This window comes from Paraphaeosphaeria sporulosa, assembly GCF_001642045.1.
Source record: "Paraphaeosphaeria sporulosa strain AP3s5-JAC2a unplaced genomic scaffold CC84scaffold_3, whole genome shotgun sequence".
Lineage (NCBI taxonomy): Eukaryota > Fungi > Ascomycota > Dothideomycetes > Pleosporales > Didymosphaeriaceae > Paraphaeosphaeria > Paraphaeosphaeria sporulosa.
Window position 1 is genome coordinate 731337 of NW_017253362.1, and position 17135 is coordinate 748471.

The 17135-nt window shown below is 52.3% G+C and overlaps 7 protein-coding genes across 7 annotated transcripts; 5 read left to right on the forward strand and 2 right to left on the reverse strand.

Moving 5' to 3' along the window:
- Nucleotides 1–2524: 2524 nt before the first annotated feature.
- Nucleotides 2525–4637, reverse strand: CC84DRAFT_1162077 (uncharacterized protein). The gene has a single exon (XM_018177899.1). The coding sequence runs from the start codon at nt 4497–4499 to the stop codon at nt 2661–2663; it is 1839 nt and encodes a 612-aa protein (XP_018038428.1). The 5' UTR covers nt 4500–4637; the 3' UTR covers nt 2525–2660.
- A 91-nt stretch (nt 4638–4728) lies between these two features.
- On the forward strand, nt 4729–5493 carry CC84DRAFT_536421 (uncharacterized protein). Its single transcript, XM_018186656.1, has 4 exons — nt 4729–4844; nt 4895–5098; nt 5158–5264; nt 5334–5493. The coding sequence occupies exons 1-4, from the start codon at nt 4775–4777 to the stop codon at nt 5379–5381; spliced, it is 429 nt and encodes a 142-aa protein (XP_018038429.1). The 5' UTR covers nt 4729–4774; the 3' UTR covers nt 5382–5493.
- Nucleotides 5340–6525, reverse strand: CC84DRAFT_1114267 (uncharacterized protein). The gene is made up of 2 exons (XM_018175391.1): nt 6209–6525; nt 5340–6126 (listed from the first exon to the last, which is right to left on the reverse strand). The coding sequence occupies exons 1-2, from the start codon at nt 6474–6476 to the stop codon at nt 5606–5608; spliced, it is 789 nt and encodes a 262-aa protein (XP_018038430.1). The 5' UTR covers nt 6477–6525; the 3' UTR covers nt 5340–5605.
- A 115-nt stretch (nt 6526–6640) lies between these two features.
- On the forward strand, nt 6641–7785 carry CC84DRAFT_1162079 (uncharacterized protein). The gene has a single exon (XM_018177900.1). The coding sequence runs from the start codon at nt 6868–6870 to the stop codon at nt 7642–7644; it is 777 nt and encodes a 258-aa protein (XP_018038431.1). The 5' UTR covers nt 6641–6867; the 3' UTR covers nt 7645–7785.
- A 3449-nt stretch (nt 7786–11234) lies between these two features.
- On the forward strand, nt 11235–11581 carry CC84DRAFT_1203549 (uncharacterized protein; the record flags this gene model as incomplete). Its single annotated transcript, XM_018181838.1, has 1 exon — nt 11235–11581. The coding sequence occupies exon 1, from the start codon at nt 11276–11278 to the stop codon at nt 11579–11581; it is 306 nt and encodes a 101-aa protein (XP_018038432.1). The 5' UTR covers nt 11235–11275.
- A 2162-nt stretch (nt 11582–13743) lies between these two features.
- Nucleotides 13744–15246, forward strand: CC84DRAFT_1203551 (uncharacterized protein). The gene is made up of 2 exons (XM_018181839.1): nt 13744–14200; nt 14259–15246. Exons 1-2 carry the CDS (start codon nt 14015–14017, stop codon nt 15186–15188), a joined length of 1116 nt encoding a protein of 371 aa, XP_018038433.1. The 5' UTR covers nt 13744–14014; the 3' UTR covers nt 15189–15246.
- An 886-nt stretch (nt 15247–16132) lies between these two features.
- Nucleotides 16133–17014, forward strand: CC84DRAFT_1257000 (uncharacterized protein). The gene is made up of 2 exons (XM_018184687.1): nt 16133–16753; nt 16804–17014. The coding sequence occupies exons 1-2, from the start codon at nt 16304–16306 to the stop codon at nt 16990–16992; spliced, it is 639 nt and encodes a 212-aa protein (XP_018038434.1). The 5' UTR covers nt 16133–16303; the 3' UTR covers nt 16993–17014.
- The last annotated feature ends 121 nt before the right edge of the window (nt 17015–17135 follow it).

A 17135-nucleotide genomic window follows, 5' to 3' on the forward strand; every position in this document is an offset into this window, starting at 1 on the left:
CCAGGTTGTGGTGTCCAGGTTGTGGTGTCCAGGTTGTGGTGTCCAGGTTGTGGTGTCCAGGTTGTGGTGTCCAGGTTGTGGTGTCCAGGTTGTGGTGTCCAGGCGGTGATGTTGAGGGTTTGGCTTTTCAGTTGGGGTTTACGCTGTGGCTTCCAGATTTTGGCTCAGGTCGTGTAGTCCAGGTTATGGTCCACACGCCGCCCCAGGCCCCAACCCCGGCTGTTCAGAGCTGCTACTTGGTGGGTTACGTCAATCCGATGAGGATATGCCAAGTCATTGTTACACGAGCTCGCTAATGTTATTCGTAATTTGTCCGAAGAAGACGCACTCTGGACAATCCATGTAATTATTCAACGACACATACAAAGGGGCTGTCTTTCGTGGCCTCGTGTGGACGTACAAATATCCATGGAGCGCGCTTTGAACGTTGCGACGGCCAGGAAATTCACGTCTGTCATCAACTATCTCATAACAGCGGGGGCTCGGGCAACGGCATCGTGCCTCAATGAGGCTGTTGGCTGGGCTTGTTTAGATGTGATAAAGAAGTTATTAGATGCAGGTGCTTCGGCTTTCGAACTTATTCCTTTACGTGGCGAAAATTGTATGGATCCCATATTTCAGACCGGAAGAGTTCCACAGTTTGGCTGGACAACACCTTACGCCACAGCTATACTTGAGCGTTATCCGGAAGCTTTGTATTTATTTGATGAGCGACCTGCAGCTGAAAACAATGGTCTCGCGAGACTCGCGCACATCGTTGCTGCTTCTCGGATCGGGGACCACGCTTTACTACAAACATTTCTGAAACCCGAAGACGGCGAACTTATCCTGAAGAGCTCTGACAGTGTTCTTCGAGAACGTGGCCATGGAAATTTTGACGTTTACCAGGCTTGTGCTTTTGCGGACGCAATGGTAGAAGCAGGACGCAATGGGCATAGGGATATATGCGTTGCGCTTTTCAACAATGGAGCCGCTCCGACTGTGGAATTATTTCACTGTGCGTTCCAATCACACGATAAGGATATGATTACACTGCTTCTCGAGAAAATCGATGAGTCTTTGTGCTCTATACTCGATGTCGTCCTATTAGCAATGGAATGTCGCGATCGGGAAATCCTCCTATATGTCTTAGACTGAATCGACACCCAACATATCAAGAGCGGTGGAGATCTCCTCTTGAAAGCAGTCCAATTGGAGGATTTGGCTATGGTCCAGGTTCTAGTACAAAGTGGTATAGGAACCGACTCACCAATGTCTGCTGCGTCTACTATTCTTGGTGACCCTGAAAACTCCATCCCATTGGAAGCTCCTATCGCATTAGCTATCCGACAACGCAATACTTCCATCATCCGTTTCCTCCTAGATAACGGAGTGCCTTTAAACGTCGACATCAACATTGGCACAACTTGCCCGCCTCGGACAAGAGACCATATCAGCGCCCTTGAAGCAGCCGCAGCAATACAGGACCGAGCCTTGATCCAGCAGCTCTTGGACCACGGCGCTGAGCCCTGCGATGCCAGAGCGATACTGAAGTTAGGATCTTTGGAAGATTGGAACTCGATAGAAGCTATCCTTCAAGCAAAGGAAAGACGTACCGGGAAGTCCAAATCGAACCATTTGTCAGTTGCCCTTGTGGACGCGCTTGAAGGGTACAATGTTAAGCTCGTTCGCTATCTGGCACCACATGCTCATCTTCAGAGGCTACCTCCAAGACGACCTACAGCGTTACGAGTTTCACGAGACGAACAGATTTATCCAAATGGGAAGGACTTTCCGTGGCGCGAGCATTACGGTTGTTCGGGACTTCATTCTCGCTATGAGCTGTGGGCGTTGTGTAACATGTTAGGCGTCGCCATGGTAGTAGGCTCACAGCGGGGAAATGCTTTGGATATAGTGCGTGCGGTTCTTGATGCAGGATGCGATCCCGAAGTAATCTGCTTGGATATGTGTAGAGAAATGTTCGACAAGGAGAACCTGACCTGCCGGTATACCCCACTCGGCAGTGCAGTGTTGTTCAACTCGAAACCTTACATCGACCTACTGCTAGAGTATGGAGCGGATCTCAACAAACCACCAACTAGCACAAGCAAGCGAACAGCACTCCAGTCAGCCGTAGAGCTTGGGCGTACGGACATGATCCCCTACTTGGTCGGAAAAGGCGCGGATGTCAACGTCCCTCCTGCACCCCTGGCAGGCTTCACAGCATTGCAGCTCGCAGCCAAGGCTGGATTTACCCCAATCGCAGAGTACTTGATTGAGCAAGGGGCCCAGGTAAACGCACCCCGGGCAAGAATTCATGGCAGAACTGCTTTCGAAGCGGCTACTGAATACGGCCGATTGGATATGATGTTGCTTCTGGTGAGGTCTGGGGCGGACCTCGTCTCGCATTTTGGAGAGAAACAGTTTGAGAGAGCCATCAAATTTGCAACAGCCCGACGCGAGACCCCAGCTGTGGAGCTGGCACATGAGTTGAGAGAGAAAATTCTGCAGGCGAGAGCGGAGGTTGAGCAGGAGTTGTTCCCATCTCCTTTGTTTGATTTTGACATGTCCTAGACGAAGTTTTCTCGTTCTCGTTCTGTTTGAGATTCCGCACACGACTTAAACTTCTCAGAATACCAAATACCTTTTCACACTACTACCTACAACGTTAATTCTACTCCTCACGCGCCCCTCCTCGCACCCCCAGCCGCCCGCCTGTTCTCCACACTCCTCTTCGTCTTGACCGCATCCTTCCTCCTCCTCTTCCACGCCCTGTTCAAATTCCCCTGATTCTCCCAGAACCACTTTCTAAACTCGCTCTCCTCCTTCTCGCCCTCCTCCTCCTTCTCCTCCTCTGCACCAACGACCCCTTCAACCTCCTCCTCGTCTTCCTCCGCAACATCAGCAAGCTGTGATGCCGTGGCATTAGCCTTAGTGTTGTTCGACAGCTGCGCGGATGCTTCGACGTCGGCATCTTGGTCGTCGTCATCGTCGTCGTCAGCTTCCTGGCTGCCACTGCGCCACGGAAAGCTGAACCGACGCCCGATGGCAGCGGTGTCTGGCGTGGGCGCTGCGCTGCGGAGACCGCGCCACTCTATGTCGCGCTGGGTCTGCGGGGTGAATGGCACAGCAGCGTGATCGCCGTCGCCGTTCTCCATGTGGACGTCTGCGTCTGCGTCGGGCTCGCCGTCGAAAAAGGAGAAAGAGGTGTTGATTGGGGCGAGGCCTTTCGCGGGGGTGGATGTTGGGTGTGAGGAAGGCGTAAGAAGGGGCGCGGGTTTGGGCTTCTTGAAAAGGGCTTCGAGCGGGTGTATTTCCCTCTTGGCAGGGGAAGAGGGCGTGATGGCGATCTCGGGGGTGCTGGACTTGGCTTTTGCTGGGGTGGATGCGGGTGCTGGAGAGGCGGGTTCGGACGCGCCGGCTGAGGCTTCAGAATCGGAATCAAAGTCGGAGTCGGACGATGAAGATACGACTGATGAATCCTCTGGCTCTGAAGATTCTGACGGGGGGGTCGCCTTCTTGGCTCTCTTCTTGTCCTTTCCTGCCGACTTGGGCGCTGGAGAGCCGTTGGGCGGGGGTGTGGCAGGGGCTTTCTTCTTGGACTTTGGCGAGGGGGCATCTGGCCTGGATTCGACGAGCTCCAGCACTCTTCTGTTCTTCGCCTTGGCTGTTTCCGGCTCTATCACGTTGCCTTCCTCATCCACCCATCCCTTGTCATTCACGTAATCGACTGCACCCTTTTTGTCCGTGGATATCGCGGTAGCTTTGAGGAAGCTGGGTGTTTTGGTATTCTTCTCGAACTCATGCACGACGACCTCCTGCTTCGATTTGTCCTTCTTGTCCTTCTTCTTCTTGTCTTTCTTCTCCTTGTGTGCGACCTCGGTGGCCGCGACGGGCGTCAACTTTGCCTTGAAGAGCAGTTCCGGCTCCTTGGTGTACTTGGACTTCTTCCGCTCCCTCTTCTCCTCCTTCTTGTCTTTCTTTTCCTTCTTTTCCGTCCGCTCCTTCTTGCCCTTCACCGGAACCTCGGTCCACCCGCGCTTGACCTTGCGCTCGTCAGGTAACTGCACGCCCTCCAACACGCCGTCTTCCTTCCTCTTCCTCTTCTTCTCCTTCTTCGCGCGCTTCGCCGCCCGCTCTGCCTCCTCAGCTTCGACGTCCACAACATCGCCGGCTTTGCGCTTCTCCGGCTTCGCTTCCTCGATCCTGACTTTGGATCCCTTCAGCGTAGACCCATTCAGCTTCTTCTTCAGCTTCTGGGCCTCCATGGCGGGCAGCTCGACGTAGCCGAAGCCTTTCTCGGGGAACGTCTCGAGGGTGTGGTAGGAGATGTTTTTCGCGACGGGCAGCACCGAGGGCGGGATGTAGGCTTTGAGGAGGGTGGGATTGAAGGGCGTGATGTGCAGCCTGACAGTCTTGTCCCTGTCGTCTGGGGTAGGCTGGGCGGGTGTTGGTGTGCTCGGCGCTGCCGCTCCAGGCCTCTGCTTAGGCTTTGGTGTAGCCGCTGGTGTTGCGGGCATCGAGGCGCGGCGGTTGTTGCGGTTGCACGCTTTCTCGCGGGGATATTACGCGCCAATAGAACAGGTGACTCAGGCGCGAGTGTTCATAGACAGCAATACTCGATATGCGCCTCTGCCCGCTTGTGATGTGGTGTCGTGAGCGAGCGGCAGAAGGATTCGAACAAAAGCTCTAGCGCCGGTCGGCTGGGACCCAGAACCCTGGGCGCTAGGGCCGCTGCAACCATCGTGAACGCCGCTGGACGACAGACGTCAATGAGCTACGGATAATCGTGACCATGCGGAAGCGCGCATCGTGGCTCCTTTTGCTCGCGTTCCTGTCACTCTTCTCTCTTGCCCTAGCCAAAAGTATGCTTGCAATATACCCAGGGTGCTAGGAGAACAAGCTGACCCTCCAGCACCAACTTCCTTCTGCAAATGCACATGTGCTGGCAATAGCACCATCGTCGCCCTCGACGCGCCCGCGACCTCCCAGAAGTCATCGCCAAACCTCCGCGAACGTGCCACCAAGAAGACGTGCAACGACTGCAATCGCCAGTTCTGCCTGGGCTATCCGTTCTGCCAGGGCGTGAAGGAGGACCAAGTGTTCACAACCTGCTTCCGTACGTAGACCTGTGTGGCGTATGAGGAGACGCGAGAAAGCAGAGCTGATTTTATGCAGAGAGGGACTCTGCGAAGGATCAGGCGGTCGTTTGGATATTCATCCTGGCTACAATGGGATTGCTGAGCTATGCGGGGGTGAGGCCTTGGATTGATCAGTGGGCCGAGGTATGTATGCTCCAAAACATTCATCCAAGTGCAATGAGCTGTAAAGTATGGAAGCTGACACCGTCACAGAGAGCCCGCCAGCGCCGCTCGTACATTCCCGTCTCAGCGGAACAGTAACGGGACATGATTTGATCAGAATCGTTTGCTTTACTACGGAGTTCTTGGATATCGCGCAGCAGGTGCAGACTATGGACACGAACGTCAACATACCCAACCAAGACATCTACACCAAATATAGCTTCCCAACGCCATGATGCAATACAGTAGTGACACAGCGTTTTACATGCCGGGAGTTCAATATGATACACGGACTACCGTCCTTTTGTTTCCCTGCTCTTGGTTTATTCCTTCTTCGATCCGCCCAACCATCCGAACCAGCCGCTGCTGGCACCCTTGACCGTGTTCTCCGCGAATGCGGTCGCCTTCGCGGCTTGCTGGTCGAGCGGGCCGCCAACTGCGGGTTGTGCGTTGTCGGACCGTGCTTGCTGCGCTGCCTGCACCGCTTGCGTTACGCTTCCTTGACCAGCGGCCTGCATCTCTTTCTTCTGGAAGTCCTCAACAGCAAGCCTCCTCTGCTCCTTCAGCGCCTTGTCTTCGTTCCATTCGCCGTGCAACCACCAAAGTATCTTTGAGGGAGCCTTCCGCTCCGCCTTCTTGAGATCCATCAACCGTTCCTCTTCTGCGATTCCTTCGACAAGAGCGGCCTGGGCGGGGGTCGCGCGGCCCTCTGCGACGGCGGTTCTGGCAATGCTGAGGATCTTGGCTTGTTCGCGTTCCTGGTCTTCAAAGAAGATTGCGCGTTTTCGGCGGTTGTAGACGACCATGTCACCTATCGAGAAGACAGCGAGGACACCAATGCATCCTGTTTTACTTGTCAGCTTCTGCTCGCATCCACACACAATCCTTATGAACCAATTGCCCAAGATAGGGAAGGGCTGCCATACCCGTGGCAAAAATAATGCCGTATACCGTAAATCTATGTACCGCATCCGCGGCCATCCTGCCGTACATATACGCATAGTCCCACCGCGTGACCTGCGCCAACTTGGCGCGGTTTGCTGCCTCTCTCAATCGCTTGACTTTCTGCTGTGGCGTCTCGTTCTTCGGTGCTGGGTCTGCGAATTGCAGCGTCGTTGCCTTGCCGCCGGGCCGCGTGTGCGCCCACACTCCCGTCGCTGTGAAGCGCGTCGACTCCTTCGGCGACTTCGACATCTTAAAGAGAAGAGAAGGAGCGTACTGGGGGAGGACAAATGGGAAGAGGGGGCTTAGAGAGGTCGAACGACGCAGCAAAAGTTAGTGCAATTCGGGCGCCGGCGCTACGTTGGACCGTGATTGGACAACTACCTCGATCGATGCGTTGCTTCCTCGACGCGCCTAGGAAAAGTAACAAGATGACTCGGGCACCTGAATCGGTTACACCGCTTCGAGAAAGCTAACGAGAACCGTTTTACGAACCTGGATGAATCGTAGTCCATGTTCTTGGTTGACGCGCCATGTTTGCATATGCTGCCTACCAAACGCTCATTCCACACTTATAAAACACCCGATAATCCTATTTGAGAACAACCCCGGCTTGGGTACACATCAAGAGCTATAGAACAGGATGGCCGACAACAACTTATCACCGGAGCTCAATCTCGAGCAGATTCTGGCGACGTTGGCAAGCCTGCCTCAGACTACAACCCCTCCGGTGCCGTTTGAACAGCAAATCCACCCCCAAGGTCTTTTCGACGCCCAGTCAACTGGCACTCCCGCGTCGCATTATCCATCGCAGACGCGCATTCTGTACGAGCAGTCTCAAGACCCTCGTCTCAACGCCCGCCCACAGACCACCCTCTCCAACCGCCAAGCACCTCCCAATAGCCGGACGACACCATCGCCCATCGATCCAGCAACAATCACAGAATGGAAGCACGGCCTCCGCTGCGTCAACAAGATCGCGACTCAAAACCCAGCTTTCGTGCCGGCCGTCCAAAAGCTCATAGCTGACCAAGCGCGCAACGTCAAAGACTGGGAGTCTGGTCGCCAGCGCCTCATCGAGGAACAGGCCGTCAAGCGCGAGAATGAACAGACGCACCTCGCTGTTTTGTCTTTGCCTGGTATGAGTGACAAAATTGCGCCGCTGCGGACGGTTGAGGTTGAGAAGGAGGAGCTGGAGATGTATGGGAACAAGGTGTATAGGGCGGCCCAGAGGATGGTGGAGTTGCAGTTCAAGGATCTTAAAGGCTTGGGTGTACCGTTCTTTGGGTTGAGGTCGGAGTTCTTGCGTTCCGATGGGAGCGATGAAGGCGACGAGAGCGGGAAGAAGGTTACGAAGGGAGAGTTGCTGGAGTTGCAGAGGAAGATGCTGAATCACCTGATGGAGTTGTATGGGGATTAGATCGGATCGGGTATGTGTTGCCCTCTTCTTCGAATCATCTGTGCCTTTTGTACACATCTCTGTGTGAGGCCTTTGGCAGTGTCGACTTCTCCATTAGTTCTTTTGAGATTTGTATGTCTGTACAAATGATAAGCTGAAGATAAAACTGTATCCAACACCTCAGATTGCATCCGGCTTAACACGCTTTTCTGTGATAGACATTAAATCTTTAGTGCCAGGCAGCTGCTATTGCGACTGCCTGTTTTGAGGTGGCAACTAGCCGCACTGTCACATATCACCATTCACCATGCAACGAGAGCTCGTCCTCTCTCGCACTGGCCGACGACCGTCGCTTTATTGATGGGCTATGACGACGCTAAGAGCGCGCTAGTGCGTCTGCTGGCGACGCTGTTGATATAAACGTGCCCTCCCCCCGCTCTCCCAGCTCTCTCTTCACCTGCGTGCTCTTGTCAATTTCCGACCGGACTCCTCACCACAGTCATTCTCTCAAGTGTAAGTCATCCCCTGTTTGCCTTTGCTTCTCCCCCTTTCCCCTGCTCCTTTTCTTTTCCTAATGTTCAGCGATGGACGCAAGTACTTGTTGGCATTGGATTGGGCCTGGCCTTCAAACGCGCTTGTCGATCATCTTACGGCAAACCATACCAGGGGACTCTACATTACTTACAAAACAGCAGTCACTCGGCTTTGTTGACCATGATGTACACTCGCAACATCGTGCTCGGCGTGGTCGCGGGTAAGCCACCACTCATCTCCGCATACCACAGAACTCGAGCTGACTAACACAGCTGCCCTGCCATGTGCAGCAGCTGACATCCCGACGTCGTTCTGGCGTAGTGCGGAGATGGCTCCTGCTCCCACTAGCACCGCTGGTCTGGTCTGTCTCGATAGCTGCGACTGTATCCCAAAGCTCTGCACAGACGATGCGATGATCAAGGGCACAACTACCCGTCTCACCTACCTCTGTCCCGAGACAAAGACCGTCCAGCTAACTGAGACTATCTTCGTCACTGTGCATGAAGGTGAGAGCAAATTTCCGGGGGCTTCGACTTCTGTGTGAGTACAACCCAAGTGGGAGACTATGAGTGCACGCTAACAGCAAAAGTCCTAGCGACGATGAGAAGACGACAAATTTCATGATCACAAGCAAGTCGATGCTCTTCATCACCAAGACTGTTATGAGCAAGCAACTGACCTCGTCTCCTCTCGACGAGACTCCCATCTCGGCCAGCAACCCTCTCGTGAGCTCTTCAGCTGCGGTGTAAGTCTCTACCACACATGTGGTTTCTTTCCAACAACATGAACAGGATATCTAATGTGACAGGGCCACCGGCGAGCATGGTTACCCTGAGCCCTCTGTGCCTATTCAAAATTACCCAGAGCCGACCACAACAGTACACGTGACCTTAAAGTCAGCAATTACGGTCCTCAAGACTATGAGCTCTCATTCTGCCCTGCCGTTCTGGCCCCTTCGTCCCACTCACTTGATTCTGACCAATCCTCTACATCCATCACCTGCCGCTTCTGGGATCTGGTTGAACACCACCATCCCGGAAGTTGTCCCACAGTCTTCCTCTGGCACAGAGTCTAACTCTACTCTGCACCACATCATGGTGCCGCGCACGACGTCGACTGTAATTTCCGTCTCGACTTATGGTATGGCTATCTCTTCAGGCACAAATTATTTGACTCTTATCTACCTGACCATGCCATCACTGACAACGTCGGCTGCAGCGTCCATGTCAACTGATGGAATTGCTGGGTCATCTGGTACAGATTCCGAGTCCACCCTCTACCTGACTATGCCATCGCATACGAAATCGTCTGCAGCATCTCTGTCAATCTCTAGCGTTACTGCATCCTCAACGACCAACTCTACACTCACGCTGGAGCTGTCAGTCACAGAGTCCAAGTCGACTCTCTACCTGAACATGCTATCGCATACATCCTCGACTGCAGCTTCTGTGTCGACTGATGGCGCTGCTGGGTCCGTCGTAATCAACTCTACATTCACGCCGGTCATACCGTCAGCCACTGGACCGATACCCAACCCACCTATTCCAGGCTATGATCGCTCCTCGGCATCATCTATGATGGACCCCATAATCACACCCGTCGTGCCTGAACTTGCCCCAGGTCTTCCCTCCGCTTCACTCACAATGACAGCGCTGGACGACCGCCCCGCCCCAAGCTTGCCTCAACTCACGACTCCAGTCTCGGACAACGGTATTTCTTTGCCTTCCGATTCGGAGACTTCCTGGTCCATCACTGGGCAAGAATCCACCATCACCGACATTGAAAACTACCCTACCATCAAGCCCGATTCTACCACACTTGAGCCCTCGGTATCGACTGACGGCACGTTCTTCTCCTTGGACTCACCGCCGTATCCAACTGCGGCCCCGCCCAAGCGTCGGGATGAGGAGCAACAGAGCCAAGTCGACGGCACAATCAGCATGGTCCACATGACTACTACCGTCGCGCTCCAGGGCAAGAATTCAACAGTCACTGGCATTAGTAGCTCTGTCACAGTGTCTGGACTTTACCCGGGTGTGACCTCAGAGCCTCTTAGCCCCAATGGTGCCGGTAACACTCAACCTTGGCCCGTGTGGGTAATTGTGATTGTGCTCCCCCTGTCCGCACTGTGCTAAGGAAAAGGCGCTTCGACTCCATGTTACTGAAGCGAGGGAGTAAATGATTGGGAGTATGTCACGATTTTCATGAAGGAATGATGGAACGACTGAACGCGTTTGTATCATAATTATCCCGCAATATGCGGCTTCTGAATAGTATAGGCGGGTGAAGCACAAATGAATGGTTTCTTTGATATCTGTGTGTCCACTTAGTGTTTCTGCGCCAATCGATTGGTGGGACGTGCTGCAAAAGAGTGGGTCTTTCTTAAGCACGCTGCCCTCACGCCGTGAACTCCGAGCGACTCCTCATCTTATATACAAGGCATACCTTAATACAATTCTATTGCCTTTTTGGGTACCGGCCCAAGTCTCGGCAAATCTAGCTGTCTGGGCACACCTTACGTCAGCTTACGCTTGTCCCCTTCCACAAAGGTGCTAGGTCGCCCAAAACATCCCACGACTGTACCACGATTATTCTTCGAACAGTTTGCTCAGTAGTTTAGTGCGCAGGTTGGTATGGCTTACTAGATAATATCAGGATGTTGCTCATCCAGTTGAGCGATTGATGATCTCCTCATCGAGGCAGATCCTGACATGTAGTAAATTCGACTGCCAGTATTTGCCCGCTTTCAGTCCCGAGTCTAGTCCTAGCCCCATACTTATATTCCAAGGCTGCAGATGGGGGCCTCAATCTTCCAAATATGAACCTTCGTACACGCAATAGTCTGCTGTGGTATCACTTGTGTATCCGAGCGTATGCCGTGTGAGCCAACCGAGGGCATCCAGATCCGTAAAATGAATCGAATACAGAGTTCCTGATAGTACCGAAGTGCTGAATCTGGGACAGTGGGACTCGATTAGAGAAACAGCAGATCACTCTAGCCGCCTGATCCGCATCTCGAGTATAAAAACCCTTCGGAATCCCCAAAAATCATTCACCACATCGCCACAGCCAAATCATCACTTCACTCTTCAAATTCGAACCAAACCAGCAATACAAGATGCACTTCACCACCACCTTCTTCAGTCTCCTCCTCGCCACTATGGCCTCCACCACCGCCATCCCCGAGGCTAACACCAACGACATCATCGCCCGCTTCCCAAGCGCCCTTGTCTCGAGTGACGCCGCACTCGTCGACCGCTCCGCCGAGCTTACCGCCCGCGCCTGCAACTGCGGTAGCGCGTTTTCCTGCAGCAAGAGCGTCAAAGAGTGCTGCAAGAGTACCGGTGGGTATGGGATGTGCAAGACCGATATTCGTAAGTGCAAGTGTGGGACACAGTGCAATCCGCTTCAGTGTAAGTGGTAGGTTTGGGAATGTTGGAGAGGGTTCCGGGAAGGCAACGGGGAAAGAGATGGTGGAATGAGGGTGCGGTGAGGGTGGATAGAGGGGAGGAAAGGTCACGCTCGTTTGTGTTTCGGAAGAACAAAAGAATCGATTGCTATTTTGATCGAGCATTCTTATTCCCCACTCCCGCGTAGAATTCCGAGGAACACCTGCAGCAAAGTGGGTAATATCACAGCACAGAGGTCACTTTTCACCAACTCCACTTTCCCCAGCGAGAACGTGACTCTCGGTCATGAGCACTTTCTGAGAGCTGCTCCCAGCGCGACGCGCTTGAGCCTCTCTGGAGATGTCCATGAGACATCTTGGCGCTCTTGACGGTCACTTTGCCAGTATATTTGCAGCTAAACGTGCCGGTGAACGTCGTACCGTGGTTACTGAAAGTGATCTTATGAGCGGTGCATCAGAGCTGATCTGGATCTCACTCTCCCCCTTCTCACGACCTCTCTATATTAATTCGAACTTCTTGTTGTTCTTGATCTTGAAGCTCGCGTTGCTCTTCTTGTTAACATATTGGACGTGGTACAGCCGCAACGTGCCAAATACAACGCCGGAGGAGAAGGTCGCGCCGCAACAAGGGAGGGAGGCTGACCGCGGGTTGCGACGATTTGCTACTTGCAGTGGCGCTTGGTTTCGCTGTCGAATTTTTGCGGGCATACATATCTTCCTCGTCTTCTCCTTTGCTAGAGCTGATATGATTAGCTCTGCCAATCTTCAATGACGATACAACGAGATTATGGCGGTCAATCTCCACATAGCTCAATTCACCGAAATCAGTCTCACCAGATTCATCCTGGTCATCTTCCTCGCTATCATATGCGGCGCCTGAAAGGGTAATTATTGAGTGAGAATTGGTGGAATTGAAGTGATCGCGCCAGATGTTCATAGTCGACTTGCTCGACTGCTCGCTCGGATGCTAGGTTTTGCTAGTATCATATGATGTATACATCAGCCGCTCATACTCACGCATTGGTACGGGGCACAACGTGCGTTTATCACGATGCCTGATCACAGTCTCTCCTTCAGTTTGGCAAGTAACGGTTTCTTTTGGGGAAGGTTGAAAACCTTTGGTCGTCCCAATCCTCATGGCGCAGCATCCGCCACTTTCTGACGCAGCTTGAATATGAATGTATCAGCATAGGACTGGGCGAGTGCTTCCTGTTGTTTTACGGCATGATCGGAGAACCTGTGGCTAAACAGACGTCGAATGCGTGCATGATCAGAATCAGAGGCACCGTCGGCCGGAGGCGCGTATACATCAGGGTCCTTTCGAATCGATCTAAAGATGCCCCGCCGCGCGTCTGTGCTGGTGAAAGACCGGAAAGTGGGTTATATTCGAACTACATGACCGTACTGTTCGTGCAGCTGGTGCCAATTCTGCACTACTTTGTCCAGTCCAGATTTCGTAGAGGAAGAGGAAATGGAAGGCTGAGCGAAGACGTGGTCCAGGAATTCGCGCGAGGGCATGCGATGACACATATTAAATAGCTTTGCCGATACAGTACAGGGTATACTTTGACGACTAGTCGGCGCACGTTCATGTTGCTTGGGGACATCAAGGACGTACTGTAACTGGAACATAGATCAGTAACCACGCTAGCAGTATGAGCAGAGGAGACACTTTGCGAATTGATTATGATGCTGAGAGGAGGTACGGCCGTTTGGAGCGCAAAGAGACATTGTTCTCCTGCTGAGGGGTTTCGTGTGTTGGCGCAATGAACGCTCTCGTATGCAAGGTTGCGGTGTACCATTGCGCGATTATACGAGACGGCCACGATCTGTAATAGGACAGCATCAGATTGCCTGCCTATTTACCTAGATGGCTGATTCCAGAAAAGATTTATCGGTACAAGATTATGACGTGGAAAGCAAGCTCGATCAACTTCTCAGGGTCCGCGGAAGATGCGTGTACGTGCTACTTATAATATCTAGCGATTTCCTTGGCAATTGGAAGCATATTTTGGAGACTATTGACTCCTCTTTCATCATTCTGGACCGCAAAGGTAGAGTCGATGTGGAAAGCTGGGCAGTCACTTAGTGTGACGGATAACTGCTCTAGTGCTGACGCCATGCTAGCGCGGTTGATGGTACGGTAAACTACGAGTTGCGCGACACCACCTCGGCATGCAAAAGACAAGAGACTCCTTCGTCCCATCGGGCGCCAGAACCCGGCAGAGCTCACTCGTCGTGATCATACTTCGCGGAGACGTTAATACCAAGTACCAATGGTGGCAAGATGCCCTGGGCGATTGGTCGTCTACGCTCCTGCTGCCTGCGCCAAGTACGGAAGCCAGGCAGCAACCCTCCGCCCAGGGCATCGCCAATGAACAGAAAAGATCTATAAAACGCACATGACAGCGCGTCACAAACGCGTTTCTCATCATTGCAAAAGAAATCATGTTCGGTAACCTCTTCAATCACGTTGTTCCTGTTCCAGCTGCTCGACCTGAGAGCAGCGTGCCATCCTTAAATCCAGCAGAGCCACGATACCCGAAACGAAAGCGTGCTGAAGTGCACTACGATTATGAAGATGCCGAAAACACAGACGATGACTCGGAACTGGAGTATACCATGCCCGTGAAGGTATATAAATCATCGCGACCAATTCACGATTATTTCTGCTTACATAACACTACAACAGCGAGCGCGTACCACAAAGCCACCGCCCAAACACAAGATTTTCCCCTTTATGGCTCTACCGGCAGAGCTGCGAAACCGCATTTATGAAGAATGCTTGCCTTCCCCGACCAAGCTACCGGATTCGTACGAAGGGAACAGAGAAGGAATTTGGTTAAGCTTCACACAACGATCCTATAAGAAGACGGTCGCGTATGTTCCTTCGTTAGATGAGACAGAACTCGAAAATGTGCAATTTGGCATCGGGTTTGTCGCACGTGCGACTAGGCGAGGAACAGGGCGTGGTCGTGGCCGTGGTCAGGCAAGCAGTCTCCCTAGCAATGCTCACGACGACTCGGAATCGCAAAACGAGGAACCGCAGACTGGTCCTAAAACATTTGGTTTCAATATTCTGTCGGTGTGCAAGCAAATCTATGACGAGGCAGCACCTATGATGTACGCCCGACCCCTGGTTTTCACGGATGTTGACGGTCTGTTCGGTTTCGCTGCGAAGCTCTCTCCACGGACAGCTAAGCTTATTCGCTCAATCGAGATTCGTTGCTGGACCCCAACCCGTTCCCGCAAATCGCAAGGTTACAACTCGATCGCTATGCTTGCCGCAAAGGGAGTCACCAGTTTGACCAGTCTATTCATCAATTGTTCGATGGGATATTTCATCAACAGGAGTTACTATGGTTACTATGCAGGCCTGGGAAGAAAACAGAGGAAAGATACTCCCACTCCCAAGAGAATTGCAAGGAAGGTGTATCGCGATTGCCATTTGTGGCTGGAGGCCATGGGAGCTGTACACGGGGATTTTTACAAGGGTGTTGAGGTGCTACAACTAAGTGGAGAAATGTTCTTGAGGGGAGGAGGGACCTGGGCGGAGGTCGGAAAAGAGGACAAGGCAATTTATAAGAAGGAACTCCAACGGTTATTGAGAGAGGGCGCTTGAGGCCTTTGTTATAAACCCTCCTAAGAAACATCCACTACCTATTGAATGGATAACGCGTATTCTTGATTAAATCCCTATTGACATTGGGACGTTGTCTTCATTCAAACAGAAGACCGGACTCGCAGTACAGTTGCTCATGCATGGCTGACACGTCGGTCAATTGGCGCATCCAAGCATTAAGCAATTGCATTACAAAGGGGGTATTCGCCAATGGTCCACGTTCTGTCGACCACGAGGGCGGATAAGTCTAAGGAGCTCTAGCTAAAATAGAGCTGCACAGTGTTTGTTTTCCTGTAGGAATTCGCGGTACGCTCGGGCCTCTTTGCGTGTGATTGCGCAGCATTTCATGGAGTTGGCGGGGGGCTGGTCGGAGAACATCCAGGGCCGAGTACAATCACACGCCGTGTGATATCTGGGCAATGAATCCTAAGAGCCAGCTAAGTTACTTTAACAACTCGAAATGAAATAATATGATGTTGGACGCGTGGCTTTTGGCTCAACAAAGGTACGCCCTGCGTCCTACCCTAGCCCAAATTAGTAGGTCGCGATCTTCTATCTACGCATGTAGCATGCAGCTTGTCGCTTAATGCTTCTAGCTGTACGACGAGGAAAGACGTCAAGACAGGACACAGGACCCTTTGAGTGTTTACATCCTTATCCTTACTATTATCACGTGCTTAGCTTGACTTCCTTGACGAGTTCAAGGGACTGCATAGATCTTGAGAGAGAAAGAACACCCTCAAAATGATTTTATCGTGATAGCGATTATCCGACTGTGAACATACTGTGTAGGCTTTTTCCATTTTCTGATTGGTCACGATCCTTGTAGGTACAATCCTTTCTATATAAGATGGTCTTCGTATAGGGCTTGGCTGGGGCCGGATCACTTTGTACTCGGTGTCGTGATTACGCGGAACTTCAACTGGGTTTTCCTTTGCGTACGCGTTCTTACGCTTTGTGTGAAATGGTAACATGCATTCGCGTAGTTGTCATGAATCCTCTTTGTTTGTTAAGATTGGGGCGCGCACCGCAATATAAAGAGGTAATCAAGGCCACGAACCAAGCATCAAGCTGAGCGCGATCAATCTCTCATCACTAGGAAGCCGTTATTCGTCATGCTTTTCAAGACATTCTCCCTGCTCATCTCCGTCGGGCAAGCAATTCAAGTCTTAAGAGGAAGCGCTCCGCATGCCACCTCCTCGAACGACGATACCACACCGATTCCGGTGAACGGAACTCTTACTTCCTTCAGCGTTCTCGAAGGCAGTGGTTGCCCTGCAGGAAGCTACCACGCGCAGCCTATCGAGCCGGGCAAGTCGCTTAACACTTACGTCGACGTTGATCCTAGCATCTTCTTCTTCAACAGCACAACCACCCCTGCTCCAGTCACGTGCACGCTCAACATCAATTTCGAGTTCGTCTATCCCGAGAATGGACAGGCAGAGCTTTTTATCGGCGCTTTCGCGAGCAACGACATCAAGTTTGAAGAGGGGGACACTGTTAGAGAAACAAACTTCAACGTGCAAGTCGACATGCTGGCGACAGCGGGAGCAGAAGAACTCGACGTAAGCCTTAATTTCGGACCTGCCTGTGAACAGATACTGATGTTTTCTAGGGTGGTCTCATCTGGACAAGGATCATAGATGAAGGTCCTATGGTTGCTCAGGTCGGTGTTGGTTTGGTCCCCGTAGGGACACCTGGGGAGGTTGGCGTTGGAACGTTCCAGGCAGCGATTAGCATCTCTACCACCTATGGTCCAGGAGAAATCTCGTTGTCTCGCCTTGACATAGGCTTTGGGTTGTAAAACCCGGGGCGTTGATGGTACCTGATAGGCCATTCATGACTACGGGGCATGGCCACGACCTCTGCTCGTATTTGTCAAGGTCCCTATACTGTGGTGTGTAGGATGTTCCTACTATTTGCTCGCAGGTACCTATAATTGTCAAT